Below are 21106 nucleotides of genomic sequence, written 5' to 3' on the forward strand. Positions count from 1 at the left end.
CCTAGACTCCCCCACTATAGGAAACATCCTCTCCACATCCACTCTATCTGTGTCCTCTGGTCCTAGACTCCCCGACTATAGGAAACATCCTCTCCACATCCAGTCTATCTGTGTTCTCTGGTCCTAGACCCCCCCTCTATAGGAAACATCCTCTCCACATCCACTCTATCTGTGTCCTCTGGTCCTAGACTCCCCCACTATAGGAAACAGGCTCTCCACATCCACTCTATCTGTGTCCTCTGGTCCTAGACTCCCCCACTATAGGAAACATCCTCTCCACACCCACTCTATCTGTGTCCTCTGGTCCTAGACTCCCCCACTATAGGAAACATCCTCTCCACATCCAGTCTATCTGTGTCCTCTGGTCCTAGACTCCCCCCACTATAGGAAACAGGCTCTCCACATCCACTCTATCTGTGTCCTCTGGTCCTAGACTCCCCCACTATAGGAAACATCCTCTCCACATCCACTCTATCTGTGTCCTCTGGTCCTAGACTCCCCCACTATAGGAAACAGGCTCTCCACATCCACTCTATCTGTGTCCTCTGGTCCTAGACCCCCCCACTATAGGAAACATCCTCTCCACATCCACTCTATCTGTGTCCTCTGGTCCTAGACTCCCCCACTATAGGAAACATCCTCTCCACATCCACTCTATCTGTGTCCTCTGGTCCTAGACTCCCCCACTATAGGAAACATCCTCTCCACACCCACTCTATCTGTGTCCTCTGGTCCTAGACTCCCCCACTATAGGAAACATCCTCTCCACATCCACTCTATCTGTGTCCTCTGGTCCTAGACTCCCCCACTATAGGAAACATCCTCTCCACATCCACTCTATCTGTGTCCTCTGGTCCTAGACCCCCCCACTATAGGAAACATCCTCTCCACATCCACTCTATCTGTGTCCTCTGGTCCTAGACTCCCCCACTATAGGAAACATTCTCTCTACACCCACTCTATCTGTGTCCTCTGGTCCTAGACTCCCCCACTATAGGAAACATCCTCTCCACATCCACTCTATCTGTGTCCTCTGGTCCTAGACTCCCCCACTATAGGAAACATCCTCTCCACATCCACTCTATCTGTGTCCTCTGGTCCTAGACTCCCCCACTATAGGAAACAGGCTCTCCACATCCACTCTATCTGTGTCCTCTGGTCCTAGACTCCCCCACTATAGGAAACATCCTCTCCACACCCACTCTATCTGTGTCCTCTGGTCCTAGACTCCCCCACTATAGGAAACATCCTCTCCACATCCAGTCTATCTGTGTCCTCTGATCCTAGACTCCCCCACTATAGGAAACAGGCTCTCCACATCCACTCCTATCTGTGTCCTCTGGTCCTAGACTCCCCCACTATAGGAAACAGGCTCTCCACATCCACTCTATCTGTGTCCTCTGGTCCTAGACTCCCCGACTATAGGAAACATCCTCTCCACATCCACTCTATCTGTGTCCTCTGGTCCTAGACTCCCCCACTATAGGAAACAGGCTCTCCACATCCACTCTATCTGTGTCCTCTGGTCCTAGACTCCCCCACTATAGGAAACATCCTCTCCACACCCACTCTATCTGTGTCCTCTGGTCCTAGACTCCCCCACTATAGGAAACATCCTCTCCACATCCAGTCTATCTGTGTCCTCTGGTCCTAGACTCCCCCACTATAGGAAACAGGCTCTCCACATCCACTCTATCTGTGTCCTCTGGTCCTAGACTCCCCCACTATAGGAAACAGGCTCTCCACATCCACTCTATCTGTGTCCTCTGGTCCTAGACTCCCCCACTATAGGAAACATCCTCTCCACATCCACTCTATCTGTGTCCTCTGGTCCTAGACTCCCCCACTATAGGAAACAGGCTCTCCACATCCACTCTATCTGTGTCCTCTGGTCCTAGACCCCCCCACTATAGGAAACATCCTCTCCACATCCACTCTATCTGTGTCCTCTGGTCCTAGACTCCCCCACTATAGGAAACATCCTCTCCACATCCACTCTATCTGTGTCCTCTGGTCCTAGACTCCCCCACTATAGGAAACATTCTCTCCACACCCACTCTATCTGTGTCCTCTGGTCCTAGACTCCCCCACTATAGGAAACATCCTCTCCACATCCACTCTATCTGTGTCCTCTGGTCCTAGACTCCCCGACTATAGGAAACATCCTCTCCACATCCAGTCTATCTGTGTTCTCTGGTCCTAGACCCCCCCTCTATAGGAAACATCCTCTCCACATCCACTCTATCTGTGTCCTCTGGTCCTAGACTCCCCCACTATAGGAAACAGGCTCTCCACATCCACTCTATCTGTGTCCTCTGGTCCTAGACTCCCCCACTATAGGAAACATCCTCTCCACACCCACTCTATCTGTGTCCTCTGGTCCTAGACTCCCCCACTATAGGAAACATCCTCTCCACATCCAGTCTATCTGTGTCCTCTGGTCCTAGACTCCCCCCACTATAGGAAACAGGCTCTCCACATCCACTCTATCTGTGTCCTCTGGTCCTAGACTCCCCCACTATAGGAAACATCCTCTCCACACCCACTCTATCTGTGTCCTCTGGTCCTAGACTCCCCCACTATAGGAAACATCCTCTCCACATCCACTCTATCTGTGTCCTCTGGTCCTAGACTCCCCCACTATAGGAAACAGGCTCTCCACATCCACTCTATCTGTGTCCTCTGGTCCTAGACCCCCCCACTATAGGAAACATCCTCTCCACATCCACTCTATCTGTGTCCTCTGGTCCTAGACTCCCCCACTATAGGAAACATCCTCTCCACATCCACTCTATCTGTGTCCTCTGGTCCTAGACTCCCCCACTATAGGAAACATCCTCTCCACACCCACTCTATCTGTGTCCTCTGGTCCTAGACTCCCCCACTATAGGAAACATCCTCTCCACATCCACTCTATCTGTGTCCTCTGGTCCTAGACTCCCCCACTATAGGAAACATCCTCTCCACATCCACTCTATCTGTGTCCTCTGGTCCTAGACCCCCCCACTATAGGAAACATCCTCTCCACATCCACTCTATCTGTGTCCTCTGGTCCTAGACTCCCCCACTATAGGAAACATTCTCTCTACACCCACTCTATCTGTGTCCTCTGGTCCTAGACTCCCCCACTATAGGAAACATCCTCTCCACATCCACTCTATCTGTGTCCTCTGGTCCTAGACTCCCCCACTATAGGAAACATCCTCTCCACATCCACTCTATCTGTGTCCTCTGGTCCTAGACTCCCCCACTATAGGAAACAGGCTCTCCACATCCACTCTATCTGTGTCCTCTGGTCCTAGACTCCCCCACTATAGGAAACATCCTCTCCACACCCACTCTATCTGTGTCCTCTGGTCCTAGACTCCCCCACTATAGGAAACATCCTCTCCACATCCAGTCTATCTGTGTCCTCTGATCCTAGACTCCCCCACTATAGGAAACAGGCTCTCCACATCCACTCTATCTGTGTCCTCTGGTCCTAGACTCCCCCACTATAGGAAACAGGCTCTCCACATCCACTCTATCTGTGTCCTCTGGTCCTAGACTCCCCGACTATAGGAAACATCCTCTCCACATCCACTCTATCTGTGTCCTCTGGTCCTAGACTCCCCCACTATAGGAAACAGGCTCTCCACATCCACTCTATCTGTGTCCTCTGGTCCTAGACTCCCCCACTATAGGAAACATCCTCTCCACACCCACTCTATCTGTGTCCTCTGGTCCTAGACTCCCCCACTATAGGAAACATCCTCTCCACATCCAGTCTATCTGTGTCCTCTGGTCCTAGACTCCCCCACTATAGGAAACAGGCTCTCCACATCCACTCTATCTGTGTCCTCTGGTCCTAGACTCCCCCACTATAGGAAACAGGCTCTCCACATCCACTCTATCTGTGTCCTCTGGTCCTAGACTCCCCCACTATAGGAAACATCCTCTCCACATCCACTCTATCTGTGTCCTCTGGTCCTAGACTCCCCCACTATAGGAAACAGGCTCTCCACATCCACTCTATCTGTGTCCTCTGGTCCTAGACCCCCCCACTATAGGAAACATCCTCTCCACATCCACTCTATCTGTGTCCTCTGGTCCTAGACTCCCCCACTATAGGAAACATCCTCTCCACATCCACTCTATCTGTGTCCTCTGGTCCTAGACTCCCCCACTATAGGAAACATCCTCTCCACACCCACTCTATCTGTGTCCTCTGGTCCTAGACTCCCCCACTATAGGAAACATCCTCTCCACATCCACTCTATCTGTGTCCTCTGGTCCTAGACTCCCCCACTATAGGAAACATCCTCTCCACATCCACTCTATCTGTGTCCTCTGGTCCTAGACCCCCCCACTATAGGAAACATCCTCTCCACATCCACTCTATCTGTGTCCTCTGGTCCTAGACTCCCCCACTATAGGAAACATTCTCTCCACACCCACTCTATCTGTGTCCTCTGGTCCTAGACTCCCCCACTATAGGAAACATCCTCTCCACATCCACTCTATCTGTGTCCTCTGGTCCTAGACTCCCCGACTATAGGAAACATCCTCTCCACATCCAGTCTATCTGTGTCCTCTGGTCCTAGACCCCCCCTCTATAGGAAACATCCTCTCCACATGCACTCTATCTGTGTCCTCTGGTCCTAGACTCCCCCACTATAGGAAACAGGCTCTCCACATCCACTCTATCTGTGTCCTCTGGTCCTAGACTCCCCCACTATAGGAAACATCCTCTCCACACCCACTCTATCTGTGTCCTCTGGTCCTAGACTCCCCCACTATAGGAAACATCCTCTCCACATCCACTCTATCTGTGTCCTCTGGTCCAAGATCCCCCCACTATAGGAAACATCCTCTCCACATCCACTCTATCTGTGTCCTCTGGTCCTAGACTCCCCCACTATAGGAAACATCCTCTCCACATCCACTCTATCTGTGTCCTCTGGTCCTAGACTCCCCCACTATAGGAAACATCCGCTCCACATCCACTCTATCTGTGTCCTCTGGTCCTAGACTCCCCCACTATAGGAAACATCCTCTCCACATCCACTCTATCTGTGTCCTCTGGTCCTAGACTCCCCCACTATAGGAAACATCCTCTCCACATCCACTCTATCTGTGTCCTCTGGTCCTAGACTCCCCCACTATAGGAAACATCCTCTCCACATCCACTCTATCTGTGTCCTCTGGTCCTAGACTCCCCCACTCTCGGAAACAGGCTCTCCACATCCACTCTATCTGTGTCCTCTGGTCCTAGACCCCCCCACTATAGGAAACATCCTCTCCACATCCACTCTATCTGTGTCCTCTGGTCCTAGACTCCCCCACTATAGGAAACATCCTCTCCACATCCACTCTATCTGTGTCCTCTGGTCCTAGACTCCCCCACTATAGGAAACATCCTCTCCACACCCACTCTATCTGTGTCCTCTGGTCCTAGACTCCCCCACTATAGGAAACATCCTCTCCACATCCACTCTATCTGTGTCCTCTGGTCCTAGACTCCCCCACTATAGGAAACATCCTCTCCACATCCACTCTATCTGTGTCCTCTGGTCCTAGAACCCCCCACTATAGGAAACATCCTCTCCACATCCACTCTATCTGTGTCCTCTGGTCCTAGACTCCCCCACTATAGGAAACATTCTCTCCACACCCACTCTATCTGTGTCCTCTGGTCCTAGACTCCCCCACTATAGGAAACATCCTCTCCACATCCACTCTATCTGTGTCCTCTGGTCCTAGACTCCCCGACTATAGGAAACATCCTCTCCACATCCAGTCTATCTGTGTTCTCTGGTCCTAGACCCCCCCTCTATAGGAAACATCCTCTCCACATCCACTCTATCTGTGTCCTCTGGTCCTAGACTCCCCCACTATAGGAAACAGGCTCTCCACATCCACTCTATCTGTGTCCTCTGGTCCTAGACTCCCCCACTATAGGAAACATCCTCTCCACACCCACTCTATCTGTGTCCTCTGGTCCTAGACTCCCCCACTATAGGAAACATCCTCTCCACATCCAGTCTATCTGTGTCCTCTGGTCCTAGACTCCCCCCACTATAGGAAACAGGCTCTCCACATCCACTCTATCTGTGTCCTCTGGTCCTAGACTCCCCCACTATAGGAAACATCCTCTCCACACCCACTCTATCTGTGTCCTCTGGTCCTAGACTCCCCCACTATAGGAAACATCCTCTCCACATCCACTCTATCTGTGTCCTCTGGTCCTAGACTCCCCCACTATAGGAAACAGGCTCTCCACATCCACTCTATCTGTGTCCTCTGGTCCTAGACCCCCCCACTATAGGAAACATCCTCTCCACATCCACTCTATCTGTGTCCTCTGGTCCTAGACTCCCCCACTATAGGAAACATCCTCTCCACATCCACTCTATCTGTGTCCTCTGGTCCTAGACTCCCCCACTATAGGAAACATCCTCTCCACACCCACTCTATCTGTGTCCTCTGGTCCTAGACTCCCCCACTATAGGAAACATCCTCTCCACATCCACTCTATCTGTGTCCTCTGGTCCTAGACTCCCCCACTATAGGAAACATCCTCTCCACATCCACTCTATCTGTGTCCTCTGGTCCTAGACCCCCCCACTATAGGAAACATCCTCTCCACATCCACTCTATCTGTGTCCTCTGGTCCTAGACTCCCCCACTATAGGAAACATTCTCTCTACACCCACTCTATCTGTGTCCTCTGGTCCTAGACTCCCCCACTATAGGAAACATCCTCTCCACATCCACTCTATCTGTGTCCTCTGGTCCTAGACTCCCCCACTATAGGAAACATCCTCTCCACATCCACTCTATCTGTGTCCTCTGGTCCTAGACTCCCCCACTATAGGAAACAGGCTCTCCACATCCACTCTATCTGTGTCCTCTGGTCCTAGACTCCCCCACTATAGGAAACATCCTCTCCACACCCACTCTATCTGTGTCCTCTGGTCCTAGACTCCCCCACTATAGGAAACATCCTCTCCACATCCAGTCTATCTGTGTCCTCTGATCCTAGACTCCCCCACTATAGGAAACAGGCTCTCCACATCCACTCTATCTGTGTCCTCTGGTCCTAGACTCCCCCACTATAGGAAACAGGCTCTCCACATCCACTCTATCTGTGTCCTCTGGTCCTAGACTCCCCGACTATAGGAAACATCCTCTCCACATCCACTCTATCTGTGTCCTCTGGTCCTAGACTCCCCCACTATAGGAAACAGGCTCTCCACATCCACTCTATCTGTGTCCTCTGGTCCTAGACTCCCCCACTATAGGAAACATCCTCTCCACACCCACTCTATCTGTGTCCTCTGGTCCTAGACTCCCCCACTATAGGAAACATCCTCTCCACATCCAGTCTATCTGTGTCCTCTGGTCCTAGACTCCCCCACTATAGGAAACAGGCTCTCCACATCCACTCTATCTGTGTCCTCTGGTCCTAGACTCCCCCACTATAGGAAACAGGCTCTCCACATCCACTCTATCTGTGTCCTCTGGTCCTAGACTCCCCCACTATAGGAAACAGGCTCTCCACATCCACTCTATCTGTGTCCTCTGGTCCTAGACTCCCCCACTATAGGAAACATCCTCTCCACATCCACTCTATCTGTGTCCTCTGGTCCTAGACTCCCCCACTATAGGAAACATCCTCTCCACATCCACTCTATCTGTGTCCTCTGGTCCTAGACTCCCCCACTATAGGAAACATCCTCTCCACATCCACTCTATCTGTGTCCTCTGGTCCTAGACTCCCCCACTATAGGAAACAGGCTCTCCACATCCACTCTATCTGTGTCCTCTGGTCCTAGACTCCCCCACTATAGGAAACATCCTCTCCACATCCACTCTATCTGTGTCCTCTGGTCCTAGACTCCCCCACTATAGGAAACATCCTCTCCACATCCACTCTATCTGTGTCCTCTGGTCCTAGACTCCCCCACTATAGGAAACATCCTCTCCACATCCACTCTATCTGTGTCCTCTGGTCCTAGACTCCACCACTATAGGAAACATCCTCTCCACATCCACTCTATCTGTGTCCTCTGGTCCTAGACTCCCCCACTATAGGAAACATCCTCTCCACATCCACTCTATCTGTGTCCTCTGGTCCTAGACTCCCCCACTATAGGAAACATCCTCTCCACATCCACTCTATCTGTGTCCTCTGGTCCTAGACTCCCCCACTATAGGAAACATCCTCTCCACATCCACTCTATCTGTGTCCTCTGGTCCTAGACTCCCCCACTATCAGAAACATCCTCTCCACATCCACACCATCTGTGTCCTCCGCTCCTGCACTCCCCTACTATTGGAAACATCCTCACCTATCTACATCAAGTCTATCTGTGTCCTCTGATCCTAGACTCCCCTGCCACAGTAAAAATCCTCTCCACATCCACTCTATCTGTGTCCTCTGGTCCTAGACCCCCCCACTATAGGAAACATCCTCTCCACATCCACTCTATCTGTGTCCTCTGGTCCTAGACTCCCCCACTATAGGAAACATTCTCTCCACACCCACTCTATCTGTGTCCTCTGGTCCTAGACTCCCCCACTATAGGAAACATCCTCTCCACATCCACTCTATCTGTGTCCTCTGGTCCTAGACTCCCCGACTATAGGAAACATCCTCTCCACATCCAGTCTATCTGTGTTCTCTGGTCCTAGACCCCCCCCTCTATAGGAAACATCCTCTCCACATCCACTCTATCTGTGTCCTCTGGTCCTAGACTCCCCCACTATAGGAAACAGGCTCTCCACATCCACTCTATCTGTGTCCTCTGGTCCTAGACTCCCCCACTATAGGAAACATCCTCTCCACACCCACTCTATCTGTGTCCTCTGGTCCTAGACTCCCCCACTATAGGAAACATCCTCTCCACACCCACTCTATCTGTGTCCTCTGGTCCTAGACTCCCCCCACTATAGGAAACAGGCTCTCCACATCCACTCTATCTGTGTCCTCTGGTCCTAGACTCCCCCACTATAGGAAACAGGCTCTCCACATCCACTCTATCTGTGTCCTCTGGTCCTAGACTCCCCCACTATAGGAAACATCCTCTCCACACCCACTCTATCTGTGTCCTCTGGTCCTAGACTCCCCCACTATAGGAAACATCCTCTCCACATCCACTCTATCTGTGTCCTCTGGTCCTAGACTCCCCCACTATAGGAAACAGGCTCTCCACATCCACTCTATCTGTGTCCTCTGGTCCTAGACCCCCCCACTATAGGAAACATCCTCTCCACATCCACTCTATCTGTGTCCTCTGGTCCTAGACTCCCCCACTATAGGAAACATCCTCTCCACATCCACTCTATCTGTGTCCTCTGGTCCTAGACTCCCCCACTATAGGAAACATCCTCTCCACACCCACTCTATCTGTGTCCTCTGGTCCTAGACTCCCCCACTATAGGAAACATCCTCTCCACATCCACTCTATCTGTGTCCTCTGGTCCTAGACTCCCCCACTATAGGAAACAGGCTCTCCACATCCACTCTATCTGTGTCCTCTGGTCCTAGACCCCCCCACTATAGGAAACATCCTCTCCACATCCACTCTATCTGTGTCCTCTGGTCCTAGACTCCCCCACTATAGGAAACATTCTCTCTACACCCACTCTATCTGTGTCCTCTGGTCCTAGACTCCCCCACTATAGGAAACATCCTCTCCACATCCACTCTATCTGTGTCCTCTGGTCCTAGACTCCCCCACTATAGGAAACATCCTCTCCACTTCCACTCTATCTGTGTCCTCTGGTCCTAGACTCCCCCACTATAGGAAACAGGCTCTCCACATCCACTCTATCTGTGTCCTCTGGTCCTAGACTCCCCCACTATAGGAAACATCCTCTCCACACCCACTCTATCTGTGTCCTCTGGTCCTAGACTCCCCCACTATAGGAAACATCCTCTCCACATCCACTCTATCTGTGTCCTCTGATCCTAGACTCCCCCACTATAGGAAACAGGCTCTCCACATCCACTCTATCTGTGTCCTCTGGTCCTAGACTCCCCCACTATAGGAAACAGGCTCTCCACATCCACTCTATCTGTGTCCTCTGGTCCTAGACTCCCCGACTATAGGAAACATCCTCTCCACATCCACTCTATCTGTGTCCTCTGGTCCTAGACTCCCCCACTATAGGAAACAGGCTCTCCACATCCACTCTATCTGTGTCCTCTGGTCCTAGACTCCCCCACTATAGGAAACATCCTCTCCACACCCACTCTATCTGTGTCCTCTGGTCCTAGACTCCCCCACTATAGGAAACATCCTCTCCACATCCAGTCTATCTGTGTCCTCTGGTCCTAGACTCCCCCACTATAGGAAACAGGCTCTCCACATCCACTCTATCTGTGTCCTCTGGTCCTAGACTCCCCCACTATAGGAAACAGGCTCTCCACATCCACTCTATCTGTGTCCTCTGGTCCTAGACTCCCCCACTATAGGAAACAGGCTCTCCACATCCACTCTATCTGTGTCCTCTGGTCCTAGACTCCCCCACTATAGGAAACATCCTCTCCACATCCACTCTATCTGTGTCCTCTGGTCCTAGACTCCCCCACTATAGGAAACATCCTCTCCACATCCACTCTATCTGTGTCCTCTGGTCCTAGACTCCCCCACTATAGGAAACATCCTCTCCACATCCACTCTATCTGTGTCCTCTGGTCATAGACTCCCCCACTATAGGAAACATCCTCTCCACATCCACTCTATCTGTGTCCTCTGGTCCTAGACTCCACCACTATAGGAAACATCCTCTCCACATCCACTCTATCTGTGTCCTCTGGTCCTAGACTCCCCCACTATAGGAAACATCCTCTCCACATCCACTCTATCTGTGTCCTCTGGTCCTAGACTCCCCCACTATAGGAAACATCCTCTCCACATCCACTCTATCTGTGTCCTCTGGTCCTAGACTCCCCCACTATAGGAAACATCCTCTCCACATCCACTCTATCTGTGTCCTCTGGTCCTAGACTCCCCCACTATCAGAAACATCCTCTCCACATCCACACCATCTGTGTCCTCCGCTCCTGCACTCCCCTACTATTGGAAACATCCTCACCTATCTACATCAAGTCTATCTGTGTCCTCTGATCCTAGACTCCCCTGCCACAGTAAAAATCCTCTTCACATCCACTCTATCTGTGTCCTTTGGTCCTAGACTCCCCCACTATAGGAAATATCCTCTCCACATCCACTCTATCTGTGTCCTCTGGTCATAGACTCCCCCACTATAGGAAACATCCTCTCCACATCCACTCTATCTGTGTCCTCTGGTCCTAGACTCCACCACTATAGGAAACATCCTCTCCACACCCACTCTATCTGTGTCCTCTGGTCCTAGACTCCCCCACTATAGGAAACATCCTCTCCACATCCACTCTATCTGTGTCCTCTGGTCCTAGACTCCCCCACTATAGGAAACATCCTCTCCACATCCACTCTATCTGTGTCCTCTGGTCCTAGACTCCCCCTCTATAGGAAACATGCTCTCCAAATCCACTCTATCTGTGTCCTCTGGTCCTAGACTCCCCCACTATAGGAAACATCCTCTCCACATCCACTCTATCTGTGTCCTCTGGTCCTAGACTCCCCCACTATAGGAAACATCCTCTCCACATCCACTCTATCTGTGTCCTCTGGTCCTAGACTCCCCGACTATAGGAAACATCCTCTCCACATCCACTCTATCTGTGTCCTCTGGTCCTAGACCCCCCCACTATAGGAAACATCCTCTCCACATCCACTCTATCTGTGTCCTCTGGTCCTAGACTCCCCCACTATAGGAAACATCCTCTCCACATCCACTCTATCTGTGTCCTCTGGTCCTAGACTCCCCCACTATAGGAAACAGGCTCTCCACATCCACTCTATCTGTGTCCTCTGGTCCTAGACTCCCCGACTATAAGAAACATCCTCTCCACATCCACTCTATCTGTGTCCTCTGGTCCTAGACACCCCTGCCACAGTAAAAATCCTCTTCACATCCACTCTATCTGTGTCCTCTGGTCCTAGACTCCCCCACTACAGGAAACATGCTCTCCACATCCACTCTATCTGTGTCCTCCGGTCCTAGACTCCCCCACTACAGGAAACATGCTCTCCACATCCACTCTATCTGTGTCCTCCGGTCCTAGACTCCGCCACTATATGAAACATCCCCTCCACATTCACTCTGTCACAGCCTTTCAATATCCGTTGGGTTTCAGTAAGGCCAGCCTTCGTTCTGAAGTCTCATGAGCAGCATCACAGAGCCATCAAATGCTCTTCGTATGAGAAGCCATTTTGGTCACGGACTGATTGCACGCCCCTAAACTGACGCTTACCTCAGGACTGCCATACATTAGGTGCCATAATATTTCATAGATGAAGTATTCTGGCATCTCTCCCTTCCCTTCTCGTTCTGAGGAAGGGTCTCAGCCCTAAACGTCGACTGTTTAGTCTCTGCCTGACCTGCTGAGCTCCTGCAGTGTTCTGTGTGTGTTGTGATGATAAAGCGGTGGTGGTTGGGGGTGTGTGGAGAGGCGGGTGAGGTGTTGAAGAGAGGGCCTCCGGTGGCCAGGGTGTTGCATCCTAGCTGTCTACACGAGCCTGGGCAGGACGATACGGAAAACGACCTGTTGCTCCCGCTCGCCATGCAGCGGGTGAGCCTTGAGGAACAGCACAGACTGGCACAGTTCGGCAGGGCTGCCTCAGGGATTCCAGCTCCGGATTTTTTTCCTTCGGGGTTCACTCCCGAAGCCTTCCCCTGGGTAGGTACAGCCGCAAGGCAGTGGAGGTTTGAGATCGGAGTTGTCCTTTGCCCAGATGAGCTGCCAACCACGGCGACCAGCCCCATCTGCCCGAAGCGACCGGCTTTAAAGCGACAGTAACCCGCCTTTGCCCCTTCTGTCAGTAGAAACGGTTCCGCTGGTTTAGTGGCTAGGCCACACGTGAAGGCCGGGAGCTGGACCTGGTTGTCAGAGACTGTTTGAGGAGCACGTCATTGGGAGCGTTTAATAGGTAGTGGGAGCTTCTCCCCGTTACTGCTTGGGGAAAGTAACTGATTTTGAGTCTGCTGGTCCTGGTGTGGATGCTAAGTCAAACTGTCCATATGTAAACGTCTCTTGAGTGCTCTCAACAGGTTGGGTTTCAACAGACTGGCATACGCTGTGCATCTAGATTGTCTGCAAAGCTTTCGGCACATTGGCCTTCTTAAATCAAAGTACTGAGCACAGGAGGTGGGATGCTGAGGCTGCATAAGACGTTGGTGGGGCCTAATTTGGAGTATTGTGTGCAGTTTTGGTCACTGACCTGCAGGAAAGATGTAAGTAAGGTTGAAAGAGCGTAGAGAAAATTTACAAGGATGTTGCCGGGTCTGAAGGATCTGAGTTATAAGGAAAGATTGAATAGGTTAGGACTTTATTCCTTAGAACGTAGAAGATTGAGGGGAGATTTGATAGAGGTATACAGAATTATGGGGGGTATACTTAGGGTAAATGCAAGCAGGCTTTTTCCACTGAGGTCGGCTGGGACTACAACCAGAAGTCATAGGTTAAGGGTGAAAGGTGAAAAGTTTAAGGGGACTGCGAGGGAAAACTTCTTCACAGGGTGGTGGGAGTGTGGAACGAGCTGACAGCACAAGTGGTGCATGCGAGCTCAATTCCAAGGTTGAAGCGAAGTTTGGGTGGGTACATGGATGGGAGGGGGACGGAGGGCTGTGGTCCCAGCACTGCTCAATGGGAGTAGGCAGTTTAAATAGTTCAGCAGGGACTAGATGGGCCAAAGTGCCTGTTTCAGTGCCTTACTTTTCTATGCTCCAACTCTGACCTCTGGCGCTGTCTGAGTGGAGTTTGCACGCTCTCCCGGTGACTAGCGGTTTCCCAGCTTGGCCCCATGTTGACCAGCATTCCTGTAGGGTAGAATCCGGAGAGATCTGATAGGAAATGGAATATGATTGGCGTGGGTGCTCAGGGGTTAGCACAGCCTGAGTGGGCTGGAAGGCCAGTTCCTGACTGGTGTGGGGAGGTCGGCAGCCCTTTGCGCCAGAGGGAGTCGGGAGAAGTTTCGGAGGTTGATCCCTGTGATGAAGGGACTCGTGCCTGAGGAAACTGATCAATCAAAGAGAGATGATCTGACTGAAAAAAGGTCAAAGTAAGCTACAGAGAGTTGTAAACTCAGTCAGCTCCATCATGGGCACCAGCCTCCGTAGTAAACAGGACATCCTCAAGGAGCGATGCCTCAGAAAGGCAGTATCCAACAATAAGGACCCCCATCACCCAGGACATGCCCTCTTCTCACTGCTACCATCAGGGAGGAGGTACAGGAGCCTGAAGACACACACTCAGTGATTCAGGAACAGCTTCTTCCCCTCTGCCATCAGGGAGGAGGTACAGGAGCCTGAAGACACGCACTCAGTGATTCAGGAACAGCTTCTTCCCCTCTGCCATCAGGGAGAAGGTACAGGAGCCTGATGACACACACTCAGCGATTCAGGAACAGCTTCTTCCCCTCTGCCATCAGGGAGGAGGTACAGGAGCCTGAAGACACACACTCAGCGATTCAGGAACAGCTTCTTCCCCTCTGCCATCAGGGAGGAGACACAGGAGCCTGAAGACACACACTCAGTGATTCAGGAACAGCTTCTTCCCCTCTGCCATCAGGGAGGAGGTACAGGAGCCTGAAGACACACACTCAGCGATTCAGGAACAGCTTCTTCCCCTCTGCCATCAGGGAGGAGGTACAGGAGCCTGAAGACACACACTCAACGATTCAGGAACAGCTTCTTCCCATCTGCCATCTGATTTCTGAATGGACATTGAACCCGTGAACACTACCTCACTTTTTTTATTTCTAATTTTGCACTACTAATTTAATTTAACTATTAAATATATTCATATACTTACTGTAATTCACAGCTTTACTCTCTATAATGAAATATTGCATTGTACTGCTGCCACAAATACAATGGATTTCACAACAAATGCCGGTGATTGTCAGAGGGAGATGCCACACAGGGTGGTTAAGAAGGCCTGTGGTGTCTGGTACTCGGGGGAATCGAGTTGCAAAACAACAATATTCAAAGTAGGTAGAGCAATACGCTGTCTGGAGGTCTGTGACCAGGGATCCGTCATCCATGGTGTTCCATACGGATCGGTCCCTGATTCGTCATGATTTTTATAAATGACTTGGATAAGGAAGAGGAAGAATGGGTTGGTAAGTTTGCAGATGACATGAAGGTTGGAGGCGCTGTGGACGGTGCAGAAGGTTGTAGGTTACAACGGGACATTGACAGGATGCAGAACTGGGCTGAGGGGTGGCAGATGCAGTTTAATCTGGAAAAGTGGGAAGTGATTCCCTTTGGAAAGTCAAACTGGAGGGTAGAGTACAGGGTTAATGACAGGATTCTCAGCAGTGTGGAGGGACAGCGGTACCTCAGGATCCAAGTCCACAGAGCCCTCAAAGTTGCCGCACGTTGATAGGGTGGTGTTGGCTGAGTAGGCCTTCATCATTCAGGGGATTGAGTTCAAGAGCCATGAGGTAATGTTACAGCTTCATAAAACCCTGGTTAAACCACACTTGGAGTATTGTGCTCAGTTCTGGTCGCCTCATTATAGGAAGGATGTGGAAGCTTTAGAGAGGGTGCAGAGGAGATTCACCAGGATGCTGCCTGGATTAGAGAGTGTGCCTTACAAGGAAAGGTTGAGTGATTGAGGGCTTTTTCTCTTTGGAGTGAAGGAGGGTGATCAGTGACTTGATAGAGGTTAACAAGGTAAGAGGCATAGATTGAGTAGACAGCCAGAGACTCGTTCCCAGGGTGGAAATGGCTACTATGAGGGTTCATTCTTAAGGTGATTGGGGAAAAGTATAGGGGGAGATGTCGGAGGTAGGTTTTTTACACAGAGTGGTGGGTGTGTGGAACACCCTACCAGAGGTGGTGGTGGAGGCAGGTCCACCAGGGGCATTTAAGAGACTCTTAGATAGGCACATGGATTGTAGGAAAATGGAGGGTCATATGGGAGGAAGGGTTAGGTGGATCATGGAGTAGATTAGACGGTTTTTTGTAGATTTCTGTGGGCCGATTACTGTGTGATTCTGAGTGGAATTGATACCTGAACGTGTCCACTGAGGCGCAGACGAGAATTCTCGATATATTAAAAGAAAAGATTAACGCTTATTAAAACAGGACAGGCACCACAAATATGGACGCGCACACAGTGGCCACTTTATTAGGTACATCCGTACACCAGCTCGTCGATGCAAATATCTAATCAGCCAATCACGTGGTGCATAAAAGCATGCAGACATGGTCAAGAGGTTCAGTTGTTGTTCAGACCAAACATCAGAATGGGGAGGAAATGTGATCTAAGTGACTTTAACCATGGAATGATTGTTGGTGCCAGATGGGGTGGTTTGAGTATCTCAGAAACAGCTGATCTCCTGGGATTTTCACACATAACAGTCTCTGGAGTTTACAGAGAATGGTGTGAAAGACACCCAGTGAGCGGCTGTTCTGTGGGTGAAAGTACCTCGTTAATGAGAGGGGTCGGAGGAGAATGGCCAGACTGGTTCAAGCTGACAGGAAGGTGACAGTAAGTCGAATAACCACCCGTTACAACAGTGGTGCACAGAAGAGCATCTCTGACCTCGGAGTTCAACAGCAGAAGACCAGGAACACACCGTTTTTTGGGTTCAGGAGATCAGGTTGGAGGGACTCGGTCTGAAATGGCGACCGTTTGCTGCTTTGCACAGATGCTGCCTGGCCAGCCGAGTTCCCCCGGCTGAGTGTCGAGGGTTGCCATTTCAGACCAATTTCTTCTCCCTGACGGTGCTAACTCTTTGGTATTCACTTTCACATCTCCCATCCATCATGAAGGTCCCTCACCACCTGGGACACGGCCTCTTCTCATTGCTACCATCAGGGAGGAGGTACAGGAGCCTGAGGATTCGCACTCAGCGATTCAGGAACAGCTGCTTCCCCTCTGCTGTACAATTTCTGAACGGTACATGAGCCCGAGAACACTATCTCACCATTGTTTGCTCACTTTTTGGCGCTACTGCATTAATTTTGAATATATATTTCTTGCAATTTACAGTTTTGCATTGTACAATCTTCTCTACAGATAGTCCTGGGCACACATTTATAGCTAGGGTACCTCCGACTTTTACACAGCACTGTATTTGTCAACAAGGAGCGGAGAGCGAGTTTGTACATCTGGCGGGAGCAGAGGATGTTGGGAATGGCGAGGGTGGAGGGCTGCGGGAGGGGTGTGGGACAGATGGTGGAGGAGTACCGGGGATAGTGGGTGGAAGTGGTGTGGGTGCAGATACACCCAGCCCTGAGACACCGGGCAAGGTCATTTGATTCTGAACAATCGGTTTATTGATCAGTACAGAATGTCTCTCTGGCACTTCCCGCTCCCTCCCCTCTCCCCAACCATGATTCCCCTCTCTCTGCCCCCTTCCCACTCTCAGTCCACAATAGAGACCCAGATCAGAATCAGGTTTATCATCACTCACACGTCATGAAATTTGTTTTCTGTTTGTGGCAGCAGTACAGTGCGATAAATAATAATACAAAAAATGTTGGTCTTGCATAAAGTTGGAGAATTTTTGGAAAGGTGCTTTTAAAACCTTATCAAAAGTGCTGGATCTGGATTGACAACCAAACTTATTTACAGCTCTTTTTGGGATTATTCCATCAGAAGCAGAATATCTATATCAAATTTATACTTTGTAGATTAACACTATGTGTGGTGCTGATATTGTTTGTTTTACCTTCTGTATGTACTGCAATTGAAAGATAGTCTCCTCTTTGTATACAAACTCTTTTTTAATCAATAAAAAGGTTGAAAAAAGAAATAGTAAAAATGTGAATTACAGTAAGCATATTTATATTAAATACTTAAATCACTAGTGCAAAAATAGAAATGAAAAAGTAGTGAGGTAGTGTTCATGGGTTCAATGTCCATTTAGGAATCAGATGGCGGAGGGGAAGAAGCTGTTCCTGAATTGTTGAGTGTGTGTCTTCAGGCTCCTGAACCTCCTCCCTGATGGTAGAGGGGAAGAAGCTGTTCCTGAATCGCTGAGTGTGTGTCTTCAGGCTCCTGAACCTCCTCCCTGATGGTAGCAGTGAGAAGAGGGCATGTCCTGGGTGATGGGGGTCCTTATTGTTGGATACTGCCTTTCTGAGGCATCGCTCCTTGAAGATGTCCTGGATACTATGGAGGCTGGTGCCCATGATGGAGCTGACAGAGTTTACAATTCTCTGCGGTTTATTTCAACCCTGTACAGTAGCCCCTACCCACCCCCAACAGACCAGACGGTGATGCAGCCAGTTAAAATGCTCTCCGTAGTTCATCTGTAGAAATTTCTCTCTCTCTCACAAACACACACACACACCCACACCACACACACAAACACATACACACACAGACACACACACACACACACACACACACACACACGTAACTGTATTGTGTCCTTTCTCTTCGTTGCCCTCAGACCTCTTCCACTGGTCGTGCCTGAACAATCTGGCATCACGTTTACCGAGGAACACGGCGCCGGCGGGGTACCAGTGCCCGAGCTGCAGTGGCCCCATCTTCCCCCCGGACAACATGGTCAGTCCGGTGGCCAGCGTGCTGAAGGAGAGGCTCGCCACCGTCAACTGGGCCAGGGCCGGCCTCGGCCTCCCGCTGGTGAGGAAGGGTTGTGATCGCTGGGGGTGGGGTCGTGGGCACCAGAGTGGCCATGGCTGTCAGGAACGACTGGGAGTGAGGGGAGGTCTGAGGTGTCTGAATCATGTGTGTGTGTGTGTGTGTGTGTGTGTGTGTGTGTGAGTGTGAGTGTGTGTGTGTGAGTGTGCGTGTGTGTGTGAGTGTGTGAGACCTTAAGACATAGGAGCTGAATTAAGCCATTCAGCGCATTGATTCTGCTCTGCCATTCCATCATGAGTCACTCTCATTCTCCTGCCTTCTCTCTTTGGAGGTGGAGGGGTGTGTGTGTGTTTCCGATAGTGAAGGACCAGAGGGCACAGCCTCAATAGAGGGGCATCCATTTAGAACGGAGATGAGGAGGAATTTCTTTAGCCAGAGGGTGGTGAATCGGTGAAATTTGTTGCCATGGGTGACTGAGGAGGCCGAGTTAAACAGATCAATGATTCTTGTTTAGTCAGGGCATCAAAGGTTACAGGGAGAAGGCAGGAGAACGGTTGAGAGGGATGATAAATCAGCCATGATGGAATAGTAGAGAAGAATCATAAAACCATAGAACACTACGGCACAGTACAGGCCCTTCAGCCCTCCATGTTGTGCCGACGCATATAATCCTTAAAAAAAAGTAATAAACCCACACTACCCCATAACCCTCCATTTTTCTTTCATCCATGTGCCTGTCCAAGAGGCTCTTAAATACCCCTAATGTTTTACCCTCCACCTCCATCACTGGCAAGTCATTCCAGGCACTCACAACCCTCTGTGTAAAAAAACTTACCCCTGATGTCTCCCCTAAACTTCCCTCCCTTAATTTTGTTCCAATGCCCTCTGGTGTTTGCTGATGGGCTGAATGGTCTAATTCTGCTCCTGTGTGTCTTATTGTCTCATAGCTGTGCACGGCTGTATCTGCGAGTGTCTGCGCACGGGTTTCTGTGAGCATGAGCCTGCAGGGGAGTTCGCGGTGCCAGGGTGGAGAGGGGGTTCACTCCGAGCTTGTGGGTGCGGCAGGTCTGCGAGGCGAGCCTTGAGCTGCGTTCACCGAGAAGCGTTGGGATGCTCAGACGGACTCTGCCTGCTCTCACTCGGAGGTGGGGGGGATTTCTCACCCGGACAGCTGCTCTACCGAGTTCTCGAATAGCCGTTCAGCGAGATTGGCCATAAAGTTACTTACCTCTCAGAACGCATGCACACAGACGCGCGTATGCGTGTACACGTGCGCACACAGACATACCCAACGCACACGCGCGAACACAGACGTCCAGACGTGCAGACAAAAACGCAGATGCACAGGGAGACGCAGGCTCACGCGTATAGAGAGATACATGCTGATACCCACCTTCCCCCTCCTACTCTACACACAATCCAAGGGGGCAGGAGGATTTCAGGAGGGGCTGAGTTGAGGTGGAAGTTTTAGGTTAGCTCAGAATCAGAATCGGGTTTAATATCTCCGGAACATATTGCGAGATTTGTTGTCTTTACCGCAGCAGTACAATGCAATACTTCATTATAGAGAGTAAAGCTGTGAATTACAGTAAGTATATATATTAAATTGTTAAATTAAATAAGTAGTGCAAAAATAGAAATAAAAAAGTAGTGAGGTAGTGTTCATGGGTTCAATGTCCATTCAGAAATTGGATGGCAGAGGGGAAGAAGCTGTTCCTGAATCGCTGAGTGTGTGTCTTCAGGCTCCTGTACCTCCTCCCTGATGGCAGAGGGGAAGAAGCTGTTCCTGAATCACTGACTGTGTGTCTTCAGGCTCCTGTACCTCCTCCCTGATGGCAGAGGGGAAGAAGCTGTTCCTGAATCGCTGAGTGTGTGTCTTCAGGCTCCTGTACCTCCTCCCTGATGGCAGAGGGGAAGAAGCTGTTCCTGAATCACTGACTGTGTGTCTTCAGGCTCCTGTACCTCCTCCCTGATGGCAGAGGGGAAGAAGCTGTTCCTGAATCGCTGAGTGTGTGTCTTCAGGCTCCTGTACCTCCTCCCTGATGGCAGAGGGGAAGAAGCTGTTCCTGAATCGCTGAGTGTGTGTCTTCAGGCTCCTGTACCTCCTCCCTGATGGCAGAGGGGAAGAAGCTGTTCCTGAATCACTGACTGTGTGTCTTCAGGCTCCTGTACCTCCTCCCTGATGGCAGAGGGGAAGAAGCTGTTCCTGAATCGCTGAGTTTGTGTCTTCAGGCTCCCGTACCTCCTCCCTGATGGCAGAGGGGACGAAGCTGTTCCTGAATCGCTGAGTGTGTGTCTTCAGGCTCCTGTACCTCCTCCCTGATGGCAGAGGGGAAGAAGCTGTTCCTGAATCGCTGAGTTTGTGTCTTCAGGCTCCTGTACCTCCTCCCTGATGGCAGAGGGGAAGAAGCTGTTCCTGAATCGCTGAGTGTGTGTCTTCAGGCTCCT

The 21106-nt window shown here is 50.7% G+C and overlaps 1 protein-coding gene across 1 annotated transcript in view; it reads left to right on the plus strand.

The window, feature by feature from the left end:
* Positions 1–21106, plus strand: part of zfpl1 (zinc finger protein-like 1) — a 43162-nt gene that overhangs the window by 12415 nt on the left and 9641 nt on the right. Inside the window, exon 3 of the mRNA XM_059955428.1 lies at positions 18507–18700. Within this exon, the coding sequence (XP_059811411.1) occupies positions 18507–18700 (194 nt within the window). The remainder of the gene's footprint in view (positions 1–18506; positions 18701–21106) is intronic.

This window comes from Hypanus sabinus, chromosome 31 (assembly GCF_030144855.1).
Source record: "Hypanus sabinus isolate sHypSab1 chromosome 31, sHypSab1.hap1, whole genome shotgun sequence".
Taxonomy (NCBI): domain Eukaryota; kingdom Metazoa; phylum Chordata; class Chondrichthyes; order Myliobatiformes; family Dasyatidae; genus Hypanus; species Hypanus sabinus.